A 24,102-nucleotide genomic window follows, 5' to 3' on the forward strand; every position below is an offset into this window, starting at 1 on the left:
AGACAGCGGGTATGATCACAGCGCAGTGTTCAAAATTATTTTCCCCCGGTTTTAGAAATCTAAAATTTTACATGTACATTAAAAACCAAGTGCTGTAGGGGTTTTAGCTCCTGACTGCTGTTCTCTCCTTTCACCACCTACTGGGCGTGGGTTGTATCCCTGGGGCGGGCTCTTGGAGGAGGGGGCACAGCAGCTGCTTGGGAAGGGAGCTGCTGCCCTCCAGCTACTGGGCGTCATTTCAGCAAGGTTCTGAGTATGGATTCCCCCAGGCCTGTTGCTGTCTCCAAACCAAGTGGTTAGAGGGTCTGCACCATCTGGACGGTCAACATGCACTCTCACCAGCAAGGAAAACTACATCTATTTGGTACGGACCCCCAAAGCTGCACCTCTGTGAGGAGCTGCTGGTCCTCGGAGAAGCGAGTACACACAGCCAGGGACCCCAGCTCCCCTCAGCCCTCTGCAAATCAGAAATGGGTAGAATCCCAAAGAAAAGACCTGACCTTTTCCAGCCTCTGAAGAGGGGTCCCTGGCCCGGTCCCCTCCTGCCAGGCAGCACAGTTTTGTGCCTCTCATCATCCTGGGGGGATGGGAGGTGGGGTCAGGGGGTCTCAGTCCCTCCCACGCTCAGTATCTCCACTTCACTTTGCATCCAGCCCTGGGTTACACTAGCACAAAAGACATGAGGAATCCCAATTTATTTACAAAATATTAAAAAGTCAGTTTATCATCTACATATTAGCCCCATTCTGCCATTTTATACATGCACTAGTGTGGAAAAATAAAAACTTTAAAAAAAAGAAAGGATTACCAGGTGGGAGTGAGCAATTCTAACCCTTTGTCAAGGAGTCCAGTCACTGCAGCTTTTCCGGAGCTGAGCGAGCATCAGCTCCTCACATAACTTAAGAGCGATCCCGGCGAGTGGGAGGAAAGAGGATGGCAGGGGAGGGAGTCTACGGGCCTACACACCGAGCAGGGCAGAGACGGGCGGTGGGGAGGGTCTGCAGACCTACTGGCCAGAATGACTTTGTACATCATGGACCCTGGGGGTGGGCAGCGATGGCAGCAGAGTCTCCGGACGCAGGAAGGAAGATGGGGTGGTGGGGGACGGGGGAGGGGGGTGCTCAGTAGCTGAGGGTGGAGTCGTCCCACTCCAGCTGCTGCTGCCGGTTCGCGGTCTGCGGGTCCCCGTGCTCCCCCTCGTCCTCCTCACTGCTCTCCGACTCGGCACTGGTGATGTCGTCCTCCTCGTCCCCGTCCTCGCTCTCCTCTTCCTCCTCTTCCTCTTCCTCCTCACTGCTATGCTGGTCCTCATATGTCTGACAAAGGGACGACCCAACCGACCGGGTGCTGAATCCAGCCCCCACCCCTGCTGGGAGTCACATCCCATGACCCAGGCAGAGGGGCTGGACTAGGCTGGAAGGAGCCTCACCAGAGACAAAGGGAAAGCTCTGGTCACTACCCACAGTATGACCAAGACCCTGTATCAGGCCCCATAGGCCTCACTTTAACTGCAGGGTCGTGGTAAGGACCACACGAAGCACAGGAACGTCAGTGGTGGGGGTGGGGTGGAGTGGATAAGCCTCCCCGGGGCCCCACACCTACCTCCATGGGGTTCACGGTGATGGTCAGGGCGGAGTCGTCCCAGTCCATCTCGTTCTCTTTCCCGGTGTCCTGGTCCCGCATGGTTCTCTGGTGTGCAGCCCGGATGCGGAACACCCCCAGGATGATCATGAAAACCAGGAAGCTGACGCACACCACGATGACGACGGTGGCAGTGCTGGGCACGACTGGGGTGAGGAGACAGGACGGCTGTGATGACAGGACTTGTCCTGGGCCCGTGTGCCCTGGGTCTCCCTACTGCTGGCTCCATCAGCCCCCAGCAAACAGACAGATCTCTGAGAAAAGGCTCAGTGCAGGGGTTTAGCCCCTTGCTGCCTTGTCTGTGCTCCAGTTTCCTTGTGTGATGGGGACTAAAAGCTGGGCTGGCCAGTGGCTGTTCTGAGCCAGGGGGGAAGCGGGTGCTGAGCTCACAGCAGGAGTTGGGGCAGGGCAGCACAGTCCTACCTGCAAATGGGTGGGGGTTGGCCAGGTTGTGACCCGAGAGGTCAATGAAGGAGCGGTGCTCGGGGTGGACGAACTGCGGCTGGGCGGCTATGTGGCTGGCGTGCTCCATGGGGTTGGCCGTGTGGATGACATTCACCTGCAGAAATGGAAAGGCAGCTTGGATGTGTCTGGGGAATGGACATGCACTTGACCAGCACCACCAAAGTGGGCCCTGGATGGGTGCTGGTGGGTGGAGAAAAGGACAGAAGAAGCCAAGAAGGGTGTTGTAATGATCTGATGTTGTCACACAGCCAAGTAAAAGCCTGCTCTTGTAATAACTCATTTTTATTGTGCCTAATAAAATAATTCATCCACAACAGACTGGAGGAGAAGGCCTAGCACCACCAATGGCCCTTTACCTCGGGTCGTCTGAGAAGCCTGGGCACAGACCATGTCCCTCTTTTCTCAAAACCACAGCCACGTGAAAGAGCACAAATCACAGGCTTTCTTTTCTTTCAAATCCGCTACCCTCAGCTCAAAGAATAGCCTCGCGGACTCTTCAGCCTTGTGAGTCTAATTCTGGGGCTGTGGGGTCACAGTGCAAGTGCTCAACTGCTGAGAATAACTTCTGGTTCATTCCTCTGGGGCACAGAAGCTCTGAGTGACACCAGACATGTCAGAGTGGCCATGTGCCCCTTGGCCATCTGGGCCAGAGTCACCACGACCATGTTCCTCACAAGGCAGTCCTGCCTGGGGAGAGCATTCACTCCCAGCAGGGCCAGGCCTCTGCAGAGACCTCTGGCTCCCGGGCACTGCTCCTTCGAAAGCAGTGTCAAATCTCAAGACACACCCTTGCTCCTCTGCCACTCAAAACTGCCACTCAATCCTGACCACCTCCCTCCAAGGCCCCTCCATGCACAACCTGTCACCCCAAACCTGTGCAGGTCTAGCCTGGAGCAGCCCCCCAACTGGAAAAGGTGACCCACACCCCGATGAACCCCAACAGTGACCACTACAAATGCCTTGGAAATCAGCATTTGCAAACATCAGGGTCATGAGTGGGGTGCTCAGTCATGCCACTGGCCTTTCTCTGCAGAGGCCGGCTCTCACCTCCACCTGGAACTCATTGCTGACATAGCGACCATTCAGCTCAGAGCAGACAAGCTTGAACTTGCGGTCAAGCAAGGACCTGGTGTGCCAGTTCCGATAGCGCAAGAGGTGTAAGATCTCCTCGTAGCTGGCCATAGTGTCAACACCTGCGGGCGAGGAGGAGACAGCAGTGCAGAGGTTAGGAACACAGGCCGCAGGCAAACGCAGGCGGTTCCAAGGCACTCAGCCATGCCTGGCTGTTCAACTGCGGGCTATCTCCCCCTACTGAAGGGCATGTGCCATAACGTGCCCAGACGTCCACCCTTTATGGGGACAGGGCACCAGGCAGAGCTGCCCTCCCCTCCCCATCTGGAAGCTGGCAGCCACCGCTCGGCCCAGTCAACACTCTCCCTTCCCACCCCATCTAGGGCTCCCTCCAGGTTTTGAGCTGGGAGTCACTCCTCCCACCTGTGAAGACCACGCCCATGTCAGAGCTGCTCATTTCGATGCCCTTCTGCTGTAGGCGGGCTGCATCCACCTCCAGGCTCTCCTGCTCTCCATTCAGTTCTTCTCCCTCCACTGTGACCTCACAGGTGTCCAGGTCGTGCACGATCTCCTCTGACACCAGTGACTCTTGAACTGCAAAAATAGCCCAACCGGAAATAGCAGAGGCTGCGGAGCCTGGAGAGGGGGTCACAGCGACGGCCCGCTTGCTCATCCTCAAACTCATAGAGCCCTTTTAGGGACCATGGGTGGAGGTATGGAACAGCCACTTTCAAGAACTGGGGGTGTTTTATGCGTCTGAGGAGGACTGAATGAATAGTGAGAAGGACTGAGAATGGGGGGTGGTCTGTCCTGCTGGGACTGCCAGCCAGCAGGAGCATCCCCCAACTGCATCCCCTGCCCTAGGCTCCATCCTCTCAACCCCCACGATCTATCCCAGACTCTGACATCAAGCTGGAAAAAGATCAAAGGACACCCCCATAAGTGGGTTTCAAAAGATTGGAGGGAGCTCCAGCCCACAGTCAGATTCTAGAAGCAAATCCAAAACAGCACAGAAACATTAAAGTTTCCAAAACCACAGAGGAAAAGGGCTGGGATATTCCCCTGGCAGCCGCAGTGGGGTTTCAGCTGCACAATTTCGAGCTGAGGCAGGGGCAACTGTTCTGGGCTATCACCTGTCGGGTCCTCATCCCCTTCCCCTTCGGGCTCCACTTCTCTCGTGATGGTGCTGATGATCCGAAGCTCGGGGAAGAGGAAAACCCCCTCCGAGCTTTCAAATTCAGAAGCCGCTCGAGCAAAATGGTGGATGCCGCTCAGACTGATCTTGGGCTCTTCTGGCTGTAAAACCATCACGTAGCCATCCACCGGGGTGATGGAGATACAGGCGGCCTCGTTAAAACACCTGTCAACGAGGAAGGGGAGGGGAGGGTCAGGGCTTGACAAGATGGCTTCTCAGGCTATACTCCCAGAGGAGGAAATGTCACAGGGTCACACCAGTACTCTTGCCTGCAGAATCCAATGGACAGAGGAGCCTGGCGGGCCACAGTCCGTGGGGTTGCAAAGAGTTGGACGTGACTGAGCACAACACACACACATACACAACTTAGGCCACACGAGGGTGCTCGGAAGTGGCGCAGGCAGGATTCCACAACCACCTGGGGGACAAGACGCTGGCCACTCCCAGAATGTGCTTCCAAACATCACTCCAAGTTTCTGGTAATGAGTGACCATAAGCTTACAGAAGGGAGGCTGGTTTGTCCTAAAAAACTTAAATGCACACGTTTTCTTCTCAAGGATCACTGAGCAAAGAAAGACAAGATTTACTGCTAACAAATCAGCACCTACTTGACTGTGCTGGTGATTTTGAGTCTTCGGATCCCTGGGGTGGGGAACTGTCGTGAATTAAGGTAGGAAATATGCTGCATGGCCTTATCAAGCTCCCCCACGTCCTCTCCCTCCAAGGTCAACATCGACTGACTGGGGTTGGCCTGGATCTGAAATGGCACCAAAACAGACAGGAGAGGAGTAAGGCTCTGTCTGCAAGGAGGTGAAACCATGAACGCGCTGACAAAGAGAATTAGTTTGGGATTGATGTGAACTGGTGACTTAGGAGAAGAAAAGCTTGAGGAATTCCAGTGACCATGACCCCATGACACGACAGTAAATAACGAAGGTGCAAACAGATCTATGATATAAGAAGAAAAAAAATGTTTGGTCTTTGTCCCTGGTTTCTGGCACAGACCTCCTAAAACCTTTGGAATTTCCTGAGGGATAGGAGCATCTTTTGTTATTCCTTATTAAGCCCCTTTCAACCGCCCCAGAGTTTACCTTAATGAGGTGACTCTTGGTGGAGCCCTAGGTAGTTTCTGGATAGGGACTGGTTGCTAGAGAAACAAACCATGTGGTGAGAGTGGACCTTCAGTCCTACCCTTGAAGGGAGAGAGGCTGGAGACTGTGTTAATTGATCACCAGTGGTTAATGATTTGATCCATCATGCTTATATAATAGAATCTCTACAAACCCCCCAGACAACAGGGTCTGGAGAACTTCTGGGTTTGCAGACACAGCAAGGTGCTGAGGGGTGGGGGCTGGTAGCCCTGTGCGCTCCCCTCACCCCAGGCCCTGAGCATCTCTTCCACCTGCTTGCTCCTGAGTTGCATCCCTTAAAATAAGCCAGTAACCGTAAGCAAAGTGTTCTGTGGGGTTTTCTGAGCAGTTCTGCAAATTATTGAAACTGAAAAGGGGGAGAGGTTTTGGGAACCCTGAACTTGCAGCCAAGCTGGATAGAAGTGTGGGTACCAGAGGCTTGGTAGCTTGTAACTGGCAGGTGTCTGGTGGGCAGTGGGGCCGGGTGCCCAGTCAGTGTCAGCATGGAAGTAGACTACAGGACGTCTGGGGAGCGGGGGCCCAAAGAGCTGGAGAGTTAGGGTGTGGTGCCGGAGGTGCTAAGAGTAAAAACAGATCAACCCTTGTGCCAGCAGCCTCTGCACTTGAGGTCAAGGAAGCTGTGGGTGCAGCGCAGTAGGGTGCCAGGCAGCGGGGTGCCTGTGTTACCTTGACACCTCTGCCATTGTCTTCGGGGGTGTGCAGGTCTAGCCCCTCTTTGCAGGTATACAGACAGTCAATCACCTTCTTATCTGTGAGCTTCCCAGAACGGATGGTCAGGCCAGCGAGATTACCTCGGAAAAACTGGGTCATGCGCAGGTCACCACCTGTCAAACATGGGGGAGGGAAAGCAGAAATTGTGGGGGCAGCCTGGGACCTCCCATCTCACTTTTCAACATGGTGTTACCGGTGGTGGTGGCTTGATGGGTGGACATGCGGGTTAGTTCCTATCAGATCCTGTTAGCCTTGCAGCTGACATGGAAGCACAATGAGGAAATTAAATGGTTTATGATCATGCATGTGGCCCAGAGAAGAGAGGAGCTGGTGGTGATGGTGGGGGGTTGTCCCTCACCAGAAGCCCAGAGGTCCCGTGACTGTCCCCACTCGGGTGGCCACTCCCCAGTAAGGGTGACCATGCTGCACTGGTCACCATGGCACACAAGTGACATCTTACTGGTGCTAGTCTCTTCAACCACTGCCTTCTCAATCAGCTGGATCAGATGCTGGGCTGCCTTTTTAAAATTTATTTATTTTTGGCTGCACCATGTGGATGCAGGATCTTAGTTCCCTGACCAGGAATCACACCTGGGGCCCTTCAGTGAAAGCGCTGGGGTCTGACCACCAGACCAAAAGGGAATTCCCCTTAGGTTGCTTTTTTCTAACTGAGCATATTCCCAGGATACATACAAACTTGGGGATGAACATAACACAAGCAGGAGTAGAAAGATAAAATGAATGTTAAAACCTCGATCTGCACTTAAAAGCCTAGTATCAAGGCCACTCAGATGGCTGTTTTATTGACTCGCAGCATGCCTGTCTCCAGCTACTAAGCACAGCTGAGGAGAGTGAAGATGTTATAAGAAAAACCCCTGACAGGTTGTCACAAAGAGCCAAAATCAGGAGGTAATAAACCCTGTTCCTATGCTGAAGGAGAAGAGCCTGTCAGTTCAGCACATCTCAATCCTGACAAGGACATTACACGCAACATCGTTACGGATCGAGATCTCTAAGAAACATTATTGAGAATTTATTATCGGGCAGGACAGAATATCTAGACACGAGTCTTTTCCTGTCCGGTGGTTACACACAAGAAGCAGGAGGCAGCCTTTCAAGCCTGGCCTGTGAGATTTCAGCCAGGCGTCTCAGGCAGTGGGATGGGGTGAGATTTGATGAAGCGGGTAAAAGAAACTCCCATTAGTGCCTCCCATGAATGAGTCATTTGCTCTCACTTCAGCTGGGATCGGCACGGGCAGAAAAAGGAAATCCCATGATGCAATGGGGCAGCATAAGGCAAAGCAGCAGCTCAAGACAGTGTCTGGGACCCAAATGCAACTGGGGTGTCGCATGCGGAATGGGCAATGAATGGAGGTCTCGTCTTTAAATGAAACACAAGAGTGAACCGTAGGCAAGAGTCCAGGGACCTGCGGAGGCCAGAGGCACAGGCTCAGTTTCATTGTCACTTTCAACTCCTGAATACTCTGTAGAAAAGCAAGACAGACAATATAAAAGGACCAAGAGGTTAGGCTCTTCAGAACTGGACCTTGAAAATTAGCTTCGAAAAGTTACCAAACACAAAGAGAACACTTCGCCTCTCATCCCTCTTGACATGCTCCACCTGAATGAAGCTTGTACCTCATCACCCCAATGCTTCTTCCCATCCTTTAAAAAAAAAAGTTTAAGTGTAGTTGATTTACGAAGTTAATCTCTGCTGTACAGCAAAGTGATTCAGTTACACACACACACACACACACACACACCCTTTTTCATATTCTTTTCCATTATGGTTGTTCAGAGGATATTGAATATAGTTCTCTGGGCTATAGAGCAGGACCATGTTGTTCATCTTTTTCCAGTCTTTTATTTTTCCTTGCCAAAACACAAATTGGATTCAAAATAAGACTGAGTGAAAGCCGTGTGCTCAATTCACATCTGATGATCTCAACCTGCCCAGGCAGGACCCAGCCAGATGGTGGCTGACGTGGATGGCAGAGATAGACCCGGTGCAAATGGTAGCCCACCTGGACCACAGCGCCAGCCTTCCTGATGGGGAACACATGCGTCAGCTTCCAAACGTTGGTATGGAGTTAACGTGTATGACTTTTTTGAAGACTCAAAAGGAGTACATAATTGGTTGAGACTTTGACTTCCAAGGGACAGAGGAAGGAAGGCATTTTTAACCAGTTTTTCTGAACAGGAAGGGAGTCAAGAGATTAGGGAACTTAACCCAGAGAAACACTCAATCGGTGATGGGCTCAGGGACAGCAGCTGCTGTCCCCACCAGTGTTCTGGGTCCAGGCACCCACCCACCCAATTAGAGGACAGAGTCTCCACTTTCAACACTGCTTCCCTGTGTCCACCCCACCTTGCAGAACAGGCCTCTCCACCTTTAGCTTTAGCTGCAGCTGAGTGGACTCCAGAGCAGGTGTGCACAGGTGAGCCCTGGGGTCCACACAGCTCCTCCGTCCCCTCAACACACTGGTGAGCCCTGGGGCCCACACAGCTTCTCTGTCTTTATAACCCACAGTTAAAACTGATATTTCTGTTGATGATTTGAGGGGGCCTCCAGCCTGAGTTCCCCATGGTGAATTTGAAAAGAAAGGGATCTCAAACCCCCTGAAAGGAAGAAAGGAGATCTTTTTTCCTATTAACTACACTTTTTAAAAACTTGTGTTTGGTTTGGAGATCTAGGGAGATTTTTCTGGCTGAGGATGCCAAGAGGGCTGAGGTAGAAAGAGATGAGACAGGGTGAAATTGACAGCCATCTGACAGCGGAGACACCAGGACACGAACAGGAAGGCAGAGTGGAATGTGAGGGCTTATTTTAACCCATGCAACAAAGTTCTCAGAATACAAAATAACACTTAGATTGGCCCTTGTATTCTTATTCAAGTCTTTACTGAGATATTGTGGAAGCTAATATGAACTGAAGTTTTAAGAATAACAAAAACTTCCAATATGCCTAATAATTTATTCCTCACTCCTTGGTCTCCTGTTCTCATTCCTTACGAACCAACTGTCATCAGAATTAAATCTGGGAATTCACTGAAGTTCACTGTGAATACCGTCATATTCCTTTTCATTTGAAAGGATCTGCAGGAAAATTATGAAATTCAATCCTCCTAAAAGCAGCAAAACTGTCTTGGAAACTTGTTCAGTTGCTCAGTCATGTTGGACTCTGCAACCCCATGGACTGCAGCATGCCAGGTTTCCCTGTCCTTCACCATCTCCCAGAGTTTGCTCAAATGCCGTCTTGGAAATTAGGCTCTTTCATAAATTTCTAGTCTAACTCCAGGTACAACACTTCCACAGAGAAGGAAAAGGAAGGCTGATTTAGCAGTACATGTGATGATGACATGTACTGCAGTCACACAACAGAGTCAAAGGCAAGGGTTGGAGGTGGGACCCCAATCAACCTCAACGGCAGACCAGGGGACCCGTGAACTTGGGTGGGAAAAATCACATGCTTATTTTCACTAACTTCTAATATTTAGTTTTCCCTTTCCTTATAAATGTCAGCTACGAACTACAGGAATATTGGAAGAAACCGTGACTTTGCAAATAGAAATCATGTCTCATTGCACTGACAAGCATTGTTACAAAGCGCCTTGCTATTCTGACTCACAGCAGTTAACAGATGTGCCTGACCTTCACATGTAAATAGTGGCACAAATGTTACTATTTCACAAATTAGGGCTTTCAGCACTTTCGTAACTGTATGTACTTCAATCTAATTGGTCACCTGTGAAATCCTATGTATTTTATAGATTCATAAGAAATTATCCTTCTGAGAAGGGATCCTCAGGCTTCCCAGACTACCAGAGGAATCCATGGCACAGAAAAGGTTAACACTCCTCGTTCGGTGGATCAGAGACCCCAGCCTGAGTGCACCAGTCCCGGGGTTCAAACCCTAGCACCATGTGATCAGCTGATTAACACGGCTTGCTTCTTTTCTTCATCCCAGTTTTTCAGCTGTGAAACAGGGATAAAAAGAGCTTTTGCCCCACAGACGTATCACTTAGAACTAATGAGATAATGTATGTTAAGCCATCAGCACACAGTCTGACACTTAGAAAACAAGAATAAGCGGTATCGTCTTGCTGGTGATTGTCATCACATCCCATCTCGGTCTTTTGGCAGAGACGCCCACAGACTCTTCTCCAGTCCTCACTGAAGTGCTTCTACCAGATTACCAAGCACAAACACTCTGATGTGCCCTCTGGGCCACAGCAACTTACACATCTGTGCCTGACTGCTGTTTCTGTGTTTTTGTAAACTTTCCAATCAACAGATTAATTTATAAGCATGTTCCTCAACACACTCTCTCTCTGTACAACACTCCCTCCCAGGCCCTCAGGAAGGGTGTTCCCATCCTTCACTGCCTCCAGCGAGCACTACAGAGCTGCCCCAAAGCCTTGCACAGCAATGCCCCCAGAAAGGCAACGCCAGGCAAAGGAATGAAAAGATAAAGGACAGGACAGCAAGGAATGAGAATACTGAGAAGAGCCTGCTTCTATTAATATCAACAGAGCAGAGAAAAAGTATTGCTCCCTGAGGCTGAGGGGAAAAGGGGTGCCTGTGACCGTTACCTTGCCAGCAAGCCCCAACCACAAGCTGGGTTTCGATCTTGGATGGATGAAGTGGGTAATCTTCAGTGACAGAGAAGGGATCATGAGGGACACCGTCCACGTAGAGGGTCACACTGGGGATTTCCACGTTGAGGACGTAGTGATGCCATTCCTCGTCACAGACCTGTGGGGCCAAGGGAAGTGTCAGCTGTCTAACACCCTCCTTCCTTCTCACCCTCTCACACAACTGGAAACGAGAACAAATTTCTGTTTTCCTAGAAAGGAAAAGATTTAAAGCAACAACAGACACTTCCCTGGTGGTCCAGTGGTTAAGACTTCGCCTTCCAATGCAAGGGGTGTGGTTCCATCCCTGGTCAGGGAACCAAGATCCCACATGCCTTGTGGTCAAAATACCAAAACATAAAACAGAAGCAATATTGTTAACAAATTCAATAAAGACTTTTAAAATGGTCCACATCATCAATAAATAAATAAAAAAAACAACAAAATATGCCTCTTCCCACCGTATCTCACCCAAAGGGCCCAGATGACAACCACCTCAAGGACATGTCAGACAGGGGGCAGGGAGGGGCGCTACTTGCCCATCTTGAAACAGGGCTTCAAACGGTGAGCTGCCCAACCCTCTTCTGCCAGGAGCACGACACCAGGGAATTCTAGTATCGGCAGAATGGACACCACTCAGAGGGCTGGCAGTTCCTTTTCTGGATCAAAATGAAAAATACCTTCCGTCTCATAATGAGGCCACTGTGCATTATGTGCTTTTCTTTCTCGATTCAAAGGTGACAGTCTATACAAGTATGAACATAAAGCTCAGGTGGCCAAATTCAACTGAGTTCCTCTCCTATCACTGAGTATCTCCCTTGCTGTCACACGGGGAGTGCTGGTCTCCAGTCTCCAAGGCCCCAGCTGGTCTGGCACTGGCCTGATTTCTGGCTTATATTTTATGCAAGAACAGGGACAAGCAGAGGAGATACTATGGGATGAAATTTCTAAACATGCCTTTCAAAAAGTTTGCCCAAAGCTTCCCCAGTGGCCTAGTGATAAAGAATCTGCCGACCAATGCTGGAGACATGGGTTCAATCCCTGATGTGAGAAGATCCCACATGTGGCAGAGCAACTAGGCTTGTGTGCCACAACTACTGAGCCCATGTGCTGCAACAAAGCCCACACATCCTAAAGCCCATGCCCTCCAACAAGAAAGGCCACTGCAATGAGAAGCCTGTGCACCCCAATGGGAGAGTAGCCCCTGCTTGCTACAACTAGAGAAAAGTCCAAGCAGCAATGAAGCCAAAAATTAAATAAGTGAATAATTTTTTTTAAGTTTGCCCAATTTACCTTTTAGTTCTAAGAAACTGAACCAAGGAGAAATCGAGAGCTTAAACAGGCCAGAAACATCAAAATAAATGGAGACATCACCAAAGAATTGATGCTTTTGAACTGTGGTGCTGGAGAAGACTCTTGAGAGTCCCTTGGACTGCAAGGAGATCCAACCAGTCCATCTGAAAGGAGATCAGTCCTGGGTGTTCATTGGAAGGACTGATGCTAAAGCTGAAACTCCAATACTTTGGCCACCTAATGCGACGAGTTGACTCACTGGAAAAGACTCTGATGCTGGGAGGGATTGGGGGCAGGAGGAGAAGGGGACGACAGAAAATGAGATGGCTGGATGGCATCACCGACTCGATGGACATGGGTTTGAGTGAATTCCGGGAGTTGGTGATGGACAAGGAGGCCTGGTGTGCTGTGATTCATGGGGTCGCAAAGAGTTAGTTGGACACGATTGAGCTACTGAACTGAACTGAACTGAACCGAAGATTAATCCCAAAAGAAAAGCAACTGCTTTTGAGCCTGAGGAAAAATTCAAACCTGTAACATTGTATATATGTTTACTATACACTCATGATATGTGTGTATATAAATGTGTCATCACATATTTCTAAATAACAGAATTACACAGTAATTCAATTTTGAGATAGGTAAGATCTTAATTTTAGTTTAAGTCTTTATTTCAAACAAGTTCTGTAATAGAAGTTTCTTCAGAAAGTAATTTATATTACATTCCTAGTTTTACAGATATTATAGGTTTCTAGGTGATTAGCAGAATAACACTGTACTTAAATATCAGTAATATTTGGTGAAAGTCCATAAGCATATTCTGAGAAGACAGTAGTCAAGTTCAAGTGCGTCGCTAAGTCATGTCCAACTCTTGCGACCCCATGGACTGTAGCCAACCAGGGTCCTCTGACCATGGGATTCTCCAGGCAAGAATACTGGAGTAGGTGGCCATGGCCTCCTCCAGGGGATCTTCCTGACCCAGGGATCGAACCCATGTCTCTTATGTCTCCTGAACTGGCAGGCAGGTTCTTTACCACTAGTGCCACCTGGGACCACTCCAATTACTCACTTTACATCAACAACAGCCTCACTCCCCTTTGTATATGTGTGCTCAATCACTCAGTTGTGTCCGACTCTTTGAAACCCCATGTACTGTAGCCCACCAGGCTTCCCTGTCCATGGAATTCCCCAGGCAAGAATACTAGAGTTAGTAGCCATGTCCTTCTCCAGGGAATCTTCCCGACTCAGGAGTTGAACCCAGGTCTTCTGCATTGCAGGCAGATTCTTTATCAACTGAGCTAAGCAGGAAGTGAAGATAGCAGTAGAATTAGTATAATTTTTTAATTTCCTTGAAAACAGGGAGAGTAAAACCCCAAGCCACAGACAACACCCACGACAATATTGCTGACGAGGTGACTACATGAATGCTGAAACAAGCCAGGTGGAGAAAAGCAACAGGGTTTTTGATCCAGGAGATACCAGAGGGTGTGAAGCCACATGAAAAAAAAAAAAAAACTTTATGAAGACAACAGAAGGGAGAGTTCAAAACTTAGAGCTAGGGGGAAAAAAGTCATGCTGATCAACTATCTTGTTTCAAAGTGCAGGAAAGCTAATTTCATGTAAAACTGAGGGTGGGGGAGTGGAAATGATCATGACTCAATTCCACATGAAGTTTTTAAAAGGAAAAGAAAAGACAACCAAAGGGAATAATATCCCTTCAAATAATGAAACCATACCTGAAAGTCATACCTAACAAAAGAGATGAGAACAATGATCTATTATTTTAAAACATGCTAAAAGACATTAGGAGAATGACATAAAACAGTGAAAAACAAGTTCATAATTAAAGCAACTCAGAAACTAGGTGACAGGATACAGAAATGATTTAAATGAAAGGGACAGTTACAGTAAAAAAGGTGAAGAATATCAACAAAAGATAAAAGGAGTCCCCAGGGAGGAAAACCAAAGCAATGAAAAAGAATACCAAAAACCCTACACGAAATACCCAAACATTTGAAACTAGACGCTAAAAGGGAATACCACATTATTTGGGAAAACAGACCTAAAACCACCAAGACGTATTCATAAAATTAAAAGAAGAGGAAGAGAAAGAAATACATCCTATGATCATCCAAACAAAAAGACTAAATATTTTATAAATGAAAGAAAATCAAGTTGTTGTCAGAGTTTAATAGCAACATTTTATGTTAGAACTCAATGGAGAGAGAGATTTTCTGTTCTCAGAAATCTTACGTCTGAGCCAGAGATGAGACCAAAGTGACCTTCAGGATAAAGGCCACAGACAAACTATTAAAACAACACGTAAGAACTTAGGAATTAACTGTTCCCATGAGCCCTTCCTGGGAACACACTTCCTACCACCCAAGTGACCAGAAAACAAATGCCACAAGAATAGTGACACTGACCATTGATGGCTGCTTACATCACGAAGAGAAAAAACCAGACCCAGGGCTTAAACAGATCAGAAACATTAAACCCCATTCTGATGAAGTCTTTAGAGCCCATTCCCAATGTACAGGGTATAAAGAAAAGAGAGGAGGGACTTCCTGGGTGGTCCAGTGGTTAAGAATCTGCCTTCCAATGCAGGGGATGCAAGTTTGATCCCTGGTCAGGGAACTTAGATCCCACATGCGGAGGAGCAACTAAGCCGACGTGCCTCAACTAGAGAGAAGCCCACGCACTCAACAAAGAGCACACGTGCTGCAACTAAGACCCAACACAGCCATAAGGAGGTAGAAAGATAGATAAATCAGTTCAGTTCAGTTCAGTCGCTCAGTCGTGTCCGACTCTCCGCGACCCCACGAATCACAGCACGCCAGGCCTCCCTGTCCATCACCAACTCCCGGAGTACACTCAAACTCATGTCCACAGAGTCGGTGATGCCATCCAGCCATCTCATTCTCCGTCGTCCCCTTCTCCTCCCGCCCCCAACCTTTCCCAGCATCAGAGTCTTTTCCAGTGAGTCAACTCGTCGCATGAGGTGGCCAAAGTATTGCAGTTTCAGCTTTAGCATCAGTCCCTCCAATGAACATCCAGGATTGATCTCCTTTAGAATGGACTGGTTGGATCTCCTTGCAGTATAAGGGACTCTCAAGAGTCTTCTCCAACACCACAGTTCAAAAGCATCGATTCTTCGGCGATCAGCCTTCTTCACAGTCCAACTCTCACAACCATACATGACCACGGGAAAAACCATTGCCTTGACTAGACGGACCTTGGTTGGCAAAGTAATGTCTCTGCTTTTTAATATACTATCAAGGTTGGTCATAACTTTCCTTCCAAGGAGCAAGCATCTTTTAATTTCATGGCTGCAATCAGCATCTGCAGTGATTTTGGAGCCCAAAAAAACAAAGTCTGACACTGTTTCCACTGTTTAAAAGGAGGAAAAGACAGAGGAGCGTGTTATATTACACCACAGGGAAGCAACCAGTCAAATCTAAACTCTTGAAAACTATGGGACTAAAGCCTGAATTTTTATTACCAAATGAATTCCAAGAGAGAAGAGGAGAGTCTATAGATTAAAATAAACTCAAAAAGTCTATCAGTCAATCCCAATGTATGGTCTCTTATTGGATCCTTATTCAAACAAACAAAACTGTAAACACAAAAACACCTATGAAACAATCTGAACACTGGATGGATATTGAAAAATTATTAACAGTAGAGGTAACAATGAAATAAGACTGACCAAGAGCTGATAACTGATGAACCCAACTGAAGGGTGTGTGGAGTTGTGCCTTATACTAATCTGTCCACTTTTACCTATGTCTAAAATTTTCCATGATAAAGTTTCAAAAACATGTAAACAGAAGAAACTAAACATTGGGATGGCCCTGGAAGTCCAGTGGTTAGGACTCTGCTCTTCCACTGCAGGGGGCATGGGTCTGATCCCTGGCTGGGGAACTAAGATTCCCCCATGCCGTGGGGTGCAGTCAAAATTTTATTTAAAAGAAAAGAAGAAACTAAATATATAAATGCAGACTATGATTACAAAAACAAGAACTATACCTAAAATGTCTACCTACGCTGCAAAAAAATTTTTCTGGATACCTTTCTTAGTGTCTTGAAAAAATTTATGACAATGGTTTCCGAGAAATGATCTAGGTAAATAAAAATGACAACAGTAAGAGATGAATGCTGTCACCTGGACAGTGACCTCCTCATCTTTCTACCAAAACACCCTTTTTTTCCTCTCATATGGGCTCTTATGTATCTATCTTGTAACAGTTTCAGACAATGTTATATTTCACCAAATATAAGCACATATAACACTATGTCCGCTCATATCTACTAACTCCAGGAGACAAATAAATTAAGCCCAGGCCAAAGGTTTCCTTCTTATCCCAACTCTAAATCATGAGACAAAACAACCTGCTGTGATTGTAATGGAAAGGCTTTCTCAGTTCATAGCATCTCCTCGTTTCCTGTAAGGCACTGATTCTTTGCACATGACACTTGCCTTTTTACCACTGCAACTGCTAGGAAATCAGCCTTGCAAAGATATGACATCATCACAAGAAGTATAATATGATCTAATGCCAAAACTGTAAACTCCCAAGACCTAGAAATTCACGTGATGTCTGAAAGATGTCAAGACTGCTGGTTCCTTAAAAATTTAAAGTATCATGTCCCTGAATTTGCAGAGGCACCCAGAGTCCTGGGCACAATTTGAGAGTCAAGGACTTAGACAATGAATAAACAAATACAAGGATCTCAATTTTTAAGTAAGTGCTGCTTATCTCAATACATTATAACACAGTATTTTGTATTTGAAACATACTATTTCTTTATATAGGCACACCTTGGAGATATCACAGGTTTGGCTCCAGACCACAGCAATGAATCAAATATCACAAGAAAGTGAGTCACATGATTTTTTTTGGTTTCCCAAAGCATAAAAAGTTATGTTTATACTATGCTATAGTCTATTAAATGTGCAACTGTATTATGTCTAAAAAATAACTGTGTCTGTGTTAGTCACTTACTCATGTCCGACTCTTTGCGACCATGGACTATAGACTGCCAGGATCCTCTGTCCATGGAATTCTCCAGGTAAAAATACTGGAGTGGGTTGCCATGCCCTCCTCCAGGGGATCTTGCCTGACCCTGGGATCAAAGCCAGGTCTGTCTTTACTGTCTGAGCCACCAGGGAAGCCCAATTTAAAAATACTTTACTAAAAACTGTAAACATCATCTGAAAATGCTTAGGACTTCCAGGGCAGTCCAGTGGTTAAGATTCCATGCTTTCAGTGCAGGCGCCGGGGTAGGAGGGGCACAGGTTTGGTTCCTGGTTGGGGAACTAAGATCCTGCATGCTGCAGAGTATGCCCCCCCGCAAAACCCAATATCTGAGAAGTACAATAAAATAAGGTATGCCTGTATTAATATTTTATGTGTAAAATACACACATGTAAAAAAACAAAGTCTTTCGATGTGACGACATTCAATGGATTTAATGTGCTATTCTATTACCCACAGACACAGAAATCGTAAAATCGTCACTACACCTTGCCCATAAATAGCTGGTCCCGTGCAAGGTTTCAGTGCCCATTACTCTCTCTGAAAAAAATCCTATCAGTGAGTTTTCCATTCCCTCACCTGACTCAGCTTCCAGTGGAACTCTGCAGGTTTGTATTTCTTCTCTTCTGAAGGATCCTGACGGAGGAGGAAAACCAGCCGGCAGCCGTGGACATAGAGTGAGTAATGGTGTCGGTTCATCTCTGCAGAGAGAAATTCTACTGGTAAACCGCCAGCTTAACTCACTACTCACCAGGCAGCTTTTGCAGAAATTAACACCTGTGCCCAGCCATTTTTATTCTGCCTGGTCAAAAATTAATTCTGTTATTTTTCACTAACACTTTGTGGGTTATTACATTCAATAGTTACACCTGACACATCTGTAAATCTTCTCCAGCACAGTGAGTTTCATTTTCACTTTCTGCATGAGAATTAATCACTAAGGTTTTTTTGTCTTTTTGTTAGTTGAATAGTCACATCATCTGAAGTATAACTATATTCTGAAGAACTACCATCTTATGAGACTCCAGTATACATGTCACTCAGTCAGTTGGAGAAAGTGTCTGCATAAAATTCACCAAAGAATTCGTCTTCACTCAAAATTTCATGATGCATCATTTAAAAAAAAAATTTAGGGTAATAAACTTGTGTTTACAATATACACAACGTTGGAACAAAAACCTCAGAGCAAAATGTGAATAACAACAATCGTCAAGTTATGCAGTGAATCCTTGATCAATTTTAAGTTCTAACAACTTAACACGGTGATGTTAATCATTTCATTCATTCATGTTAATCATATCACTCTCTAAAAACGTGCATCTCCAGTCAATAATGTGTTAAGACCCAAAGGATAAATAAAAGCTGTTATTTCTTCAATGGATTTTGAAGATAGTTTTACCAGCATAAATGAACTCTCCAGGGTGGGTCAAGGTAGGGTTAGGAACAGATACACTTGGGTTTTGGGCTTCCCAGGTGGCACTAGCAGTCAACAACCCGCCTGGAAATGCAGGAGATGTAAGAGCTGCAGGTTCAATCTCTGGGTTGGGAAGATCCCCTGGATGAGGACACGGCAACCCACTCCAGTACTCCTATCTGGAGAATCCCACAGACAAAGGAGCTTGAAGGGCTGCAGTCCACAGGGTCACACAGAGTTGACATGGCTGAAGCGACTTAGCATGCACGCATGCACGCAAACACGCACACTTGGGCTTTACTGAGAAGTGGGGCCTGATCCACTGAGTGAAACTAACAAATGCCTAGATACCAGTGCCAGATTTTGAGCAGAGAACGAGTGTCACCCAGACTGTGGGAGCCTTTAGGGTTAGAATAAGGTGCTGGCTCCAGGCTCCACTGCAAGGATGTCCCTTACAGAGAAGCTCACCTACCTGTTTTGTCTGAGCTGCAAAGAATCGTCTCCTTCTTCTTGCCAAATGGCCCATGCCTCATCCACACAGAGATCGTAAAGGGCTCCTTGGGGTTGACTGAGATGATGCCATCCGGGACCCTCACTGCCTGAGTGCCGTTGAACTCGAAGACCTGGTCACTGTCATGGCCGTTGTCCGTGGGAAGGCCGACGGTCCAGTTCCAGGAGCCTCCTGGGGAAGGCAGCAGCTCAGCCATGCCAGGCGCAGCACCTGAAGCAACACAGTGACGCTTATTGTGCACTGTGCGATGAACTCAAATGGGATAAGCATTTCAAGGTCCACGAGGTACAGCCTTTATTTTAAAATTACTACTGAAACATAGTTAACACAATATTCTGCGAGTCTGAGGTACTCAGCAAAGTGATCCAGTTATACATACACGTGTTCTTTTTTTACATTCTTTTTCACTATAGGTTGGTACAGATATTAAGTAGAGTTCCCTGTGCTACACAGTAGGTCCTTGTTGTTTATCTGTTTCATATAGGAGTGTGTATATGTCAGTCCTCTGCCCCTTTCCCTTTGAAAAGCATAAGTTTGTTTTCTACGTTTATGCATCTATTTTGTAAATAAATTCATTTGTATCTTTTTTTTTTCTTCTTAGATTCCACATGTAAGTGATATCATATGACATTCATCTTTCTCTGTCTGGCTTACTTCACTTAAGTTTGATAATCTCTAGGTCCATCCATGTTGCTGCAAATGGCATTATCTCATTCTTTTTCATGGTTAAGTAATATCACACACACACACTTTATCCATTCATCAGTTGATGGACACAAGGGCTGCTTCCATGTCTTGACTATTGTAAACAGTGTTGCTCTGAACACCGGGGCACATGTATTCAGTTCAGTTCAGTCGCTCAGTCGTGTCTGACTCTTTGCGACTCCATGAATCACAGCACACCAGGCCTCCCTGTCCATCACCAACTCTAAGGTACCATATTTATCTTAGTGGTTAAACAATTTGCTAATTCAGTTTTCTTTTCCTCAAAACTAAGAGTTTTTAATACTAAAAAGATTAAAAAATAACAACCATGGTTATTATCTTTAAAAAAAAGAAGGAAAAGAGGAGTTTCAACTTTTAAAAACTGTGAACCACTATGTTGTACAGCAACTATACTTTAATTGAAAAAAAAAAAAGGAAGTATTACTTGTGATCTCACCCCACTGTATACACTGTTAACGTTTGGATATAAACACTTCCAGTCCTTTCTTTATGAATATACACATATTATTAAAATACGTATAATGTGCATGAAAATATATTATAAAAATGGAGTCCTACTATGTACTTACACATATGACCATTCATAGTCTAGAGCACAATTTAAAATGTCTGAACAGCACAATATTGTATAGAATTTGTACAATAATTTATTTAACTGATCTGTCCTGTGCACAAAGTCACCTCTAATTCTTTTCTGTGATAAAGCTTGTCTCAACGAGGACCTCTGTGTGTCTCCATGACTATTCCCTTAGGATAAATTCCTAGAAACGGGATACTAAGCCAGAGAACATGAGACATTTTCACAACTGTTGTTAAACACTGCCAGGCTCAATTTTTTTTCAATTTGTCCACAGAGAATTCTGCAACCTCTCCCAGCCCCTGGGCCCTTGACTTTCCTATTCCTAGGAGCAGCAGGACTAGGCTGGAACAGACTGGTCTTTCAAATATCATCTGATCTCAGTCCAAATCCAAGCTCAGGCTCTTCCTAAAAGTGTGAGGCGACTCAGCCTCCCTCGGTCTCAACTAATTCCTCTGGAAAGATGAGGAATAACTCCACTGCCTTTGTGGGCCTGATGGGACAATAAATAAAATAACACATGTGCTAGTACCTAGTGTATAGGAAGTACTTGGACAGGAAATTCTTTCTGTCTTTGAACTGTTCTGAGAAAATGCTTATTTGATATCATATAAATAATGGCAGCAGCAATATGGATGAAGCAAGAGACTACTGTACATCCCTTATATGCAGAATCTTAAATGATACAAATGAACTTACTTACAAAACAGATACAGACTCACAGACTTAGATAAGGAAACTATGGTTGCCAGGGGTGATGAATTGGGCAGTGATGAATTGGGCGGTGAGGATAGTTAGGAAGTTTGGGATCGACACTGCTATATTAAAATGGATAACCAACAAGCACCTACTGTATAGCCCAGAAAACTCTGCTCAATGCTATGTAGTGGCCTGGAGGGCAGGGGAGTTTGGGGAAGAATGGATACAGATATATGTATGGCTGAGTCCCTTTGCTGTTCACCTGAAACTATCACAACATTGTTTGTTAACTGGCTATACCCTAGTAAAAAAATAAAAAGCTAAAGAAGAATGGCATTATGAGAAAGCATGGTTTTTACATTATACTTACATAATTTAAAACAGAAAGTACTCCAGACCTCTTCACTTACACGCTTTTAGGTACCTGATTATGAGAATTTGGACTTATATAGTCAGACACCCAAGTATATTCACCACAGAGATGAGCCAACAGAGAACATACTTTTTCCCTGTTGCTGCGTCTTCATATGACAATTTCCAATTATGTAAGAAAACTGGTTGCCCAAGTCTGTTGTCACTTAGTGAAGAGACAGGTGAGCATCAGAAAACGCTACCTCCAAAGCTCTTACTGAGCAGCTCCTGGAACACAAGAGGCCCTTCTGATCATCAAGAAGCAATCTAAGTTAGTGGTGTTCTGGGACTTCACTGGCAATTCAGTGGTTAACACACCACGCTTCCACTGCAGGGGGCACAGGTTCAGTCCTTGGTCCGGGAACTAAGATCCCATGTGCTGAGCAGTGTGGCCAAAACATAACATAAAAACGTTACTGGTGTTCCACCACCAGTTGCGTGAAAGATTCTTCCTCAGCATTTTCCCTGAGAGGTATCCATAGCTCTCCTCTACCTGACTTAGATAAACCTGAAAAATATCCAGACTGACAGTGACGATGGAGAATGAGCCTTGGGTCAAATTCTCGACCATTCTGTGTTCCACCTGCTCCACACCTTGTTTGTGGGACACAAAGACTGTATATTCAATGCAGGTTTAGTTTTCATTTCACATTTGCCAAAAGCTATCACATTACCTAGTTTTTTTTCTTTAGTCCTTAAATAATAATTGCATTTCATTTAAAGCACACTCTTTACAAAACCCTTATTTGGATGATTCCCAATGTAGGTTAGAGAAAGACATGCTTGAATCAGTGGGTCTTCAGGTAGCACACGCACACACCCTTCTGAACGGGCTTTTGGGGTCTGGGGTTCCTCTCTCGCCTCCTTACCGCAGAGCCGGTGAAGTGACTTCTCCGAGTAGGTGTCACGGTCACAGCCCTTCCCGATGTGGCTGGTCTCCAGCTCCACCACCACCTGCACCGAGGCCACCGACTCGTCACATGTTTCCAGGTGGACGTTTGGAAAGAGTGTCAGAGCGCCGGTGCCAGGCTCGTATTCCACCCTGTTGTTCCATCCTGTGTGGTCCCACAGGGAGGGTGGGGTGGAGGGGAGAGGAGGAACACTCCTGTTAGGACTCAATGGTGGACAGACTTTCGGAGCAGGTGCAAGAGCAGCAGAGAGAGGGAGGCTCACCTTGCCACCCAGGGGTGCAGGTGGGCTTGATGCTGATCTTCACCAAAACATCTTCTGCCGCTCTTTTCTTCCCGCAGTCGTAGGCCGTGACAGTCAGCTTGTACTGGTGCTCTTTACCATAGTTCAGCTTTTCTGTGTTCTTTATGTAACCTTCGGAAGGGAAAAACAACAGTGAGAACCCAAACCCATTCCATTTCCCTCCTCCTGATTTTTTTTAATTGAAGTACAGTTGATGTACAATACTGTGTCCATTTCAGGTGAACAGCAAAGTGATTCATGTATATATACATTTTTTCCAGATTATTTTCAAACCCATGTTGTGTTTTCCTTCTGTCGTCCTATGCTGAAACACAAAATGCACGTGCTTTCAGCCCTGGAAACAGTAACACAGAAATAAACTGATGCTTCAGATAATCAACACTCAGTTTGGCTTTCCTGAGCTTGAACACACACTAAATCCACCTTGAAAGAGTGTTTAAGCAGAAGAATGAGTCTACAGAATGCAGCCTCCATTTATTCTTACAGCTGTATTTGATTTTATATTTAAGATTTAATATGTAAGGGCTTCCTTGGTGGCTCAGTGGTAAAGGAGACACGGGCTCGATCCCTGGGTTGGGAAGATGCCCTGGAGAAGGGAAGGGCAACCACTCCAGTATTCCTGCCTGGGAAATCCCACAGACAGAGGAGCCTGGCAGGCTACAGTCAATGGGGTCCCAGAGTCGGATGTGACTTAGTGACTAAACAACAAGATAATGTGTAAAAGCATAAATAGACAAAATAACCAAGTATTTCAAATATTAAATATGAGATGGAGCTGCATTAAATACTTTTTGCTAAAAGATTTACTTTGTTAGAGAGACTTCCTACCCTCACCAAGCAGGAGAGAAGCCTGCTTTCTGAACATGAGTGCAGATATCTGCAAAGTGTTTGCATCATGTCCATCATTTCATCGATGATTCTGGACTGTGTGTTAACAATGGAGACACCACAGCATCATCAAGAAGCCATAACCCAATAAACAAGCTGAGCTCCAGACTAAGTTAATAGTGTTCAATTACTAAGGATGGAGGCGGGGCTGGCAGGAAGGTATCAACTTCATTAGCGAAGATTCCAATCTGATGGAGAACAGAAAACGAGGCAGATTGAGCAGCAGTCTTGTTCAGATAAAAGCTGGATGAAAGGCAGGGAGATGATAAAATAAAAACATCTTAGGCAGTGGATTTTTATTAGATTTTGATGGGAAAGGAGAAAAAGGATCATCCTAAAAGAGAACACAAAACTTTGGTGTCAGAAAATAGGCTTTCAGGGGACAGAGTAAAAATTTAAACATACTCTAAACAGATATTTCTCCAAAGACACATAGATGGCCAAAAGGCACCTGTATGAAAAGA

The 24,102-nt window shown here is 46.1% G+C and overlaps 1 protein-coding gene across 4 annotated transcripts in view; it reads right to left on the bottom strand.

The window, feature by feature from the left end:
- Positions 1-1,090: 1,090 nt before the first annotated feature.
- The window catches only part of CLSTN1 (calsyntenin 1), a 73,867-nt gene continuing 50,855 nt past the window's right edge, over positions 1,091-24,102 (bottom strand). For 2 of the 4 annotated variants that reach the window (XM_055419518.2, XM_055419517.2), the window contains 14 exons: positions 22,712-22,861; positions 22,408-22,593; positions 19,087-19,335; positions 17,780-17,901; positions 10,827-10,989; positions 7,662-7,718; positions 6,190-6,347; positions 4,981-5,129; positions 4,311-4,537; positions 3,601-3,771; positions 3,154-3,299; positions 2,065-2,200; positions 1,603-1,787; positions 1,091-1,316 (listed from right to left, as the gene is read on the bottom strand). In XM_055419518.2, the coding sequence (XP_055275493.1) occupies positions 1,122-1,316; positions 1,603-1,787; positions 2,065-2,200; positions 3,154-3,299; positions 3,601-3,771; positions 4,311-4,537; positions 4,981-5,129; positions 6,190-6,347; positions 7,662-7,718; positions 10,827-10,989; positions 17,780-17,901; positions 19,087-19,335; positions 22,408-22,593; positions 22,712-22,861 (2,294 nt within the window). In that variant the 3' untranslated portion in view covers positions 1,091-1,121. The remainder of the gene's footprint in view (positions 1,317-1,602; positions 1,788-2,064; positions 2,201-3,153; positions 3,300-3,600; positions 3,772-4,310; positions 4,538-4,980; positions 5,130-6,189; positions 6,348-7,661; positions 7,719-10,826; positions 10,990-17,779; positions 17,902-19,086; positions 19,336-22,407; positions 22,594-22,711; positions 22,862-24,102) is intronic. The other 2 variants (XM_055419520.2, XM_055419519.2) reach the window with 1 other exon arrangement.

Source organism: Moschus berezovskii, chromosome 17 (genome assembly GCF_049115385.1).
Source record: "Moschus berezovskii isolate FMDL1 chromosome 17, NW_MosBer_1.0, whole genome shotgun sequence".
NCBI classification, from domain to species: domain Eukaryota; kingdom Metazoa; phylum Chordata; class Mammalia; order Artiodactyla; family Moschidae; genus Moschus; species Moschus berezovskii.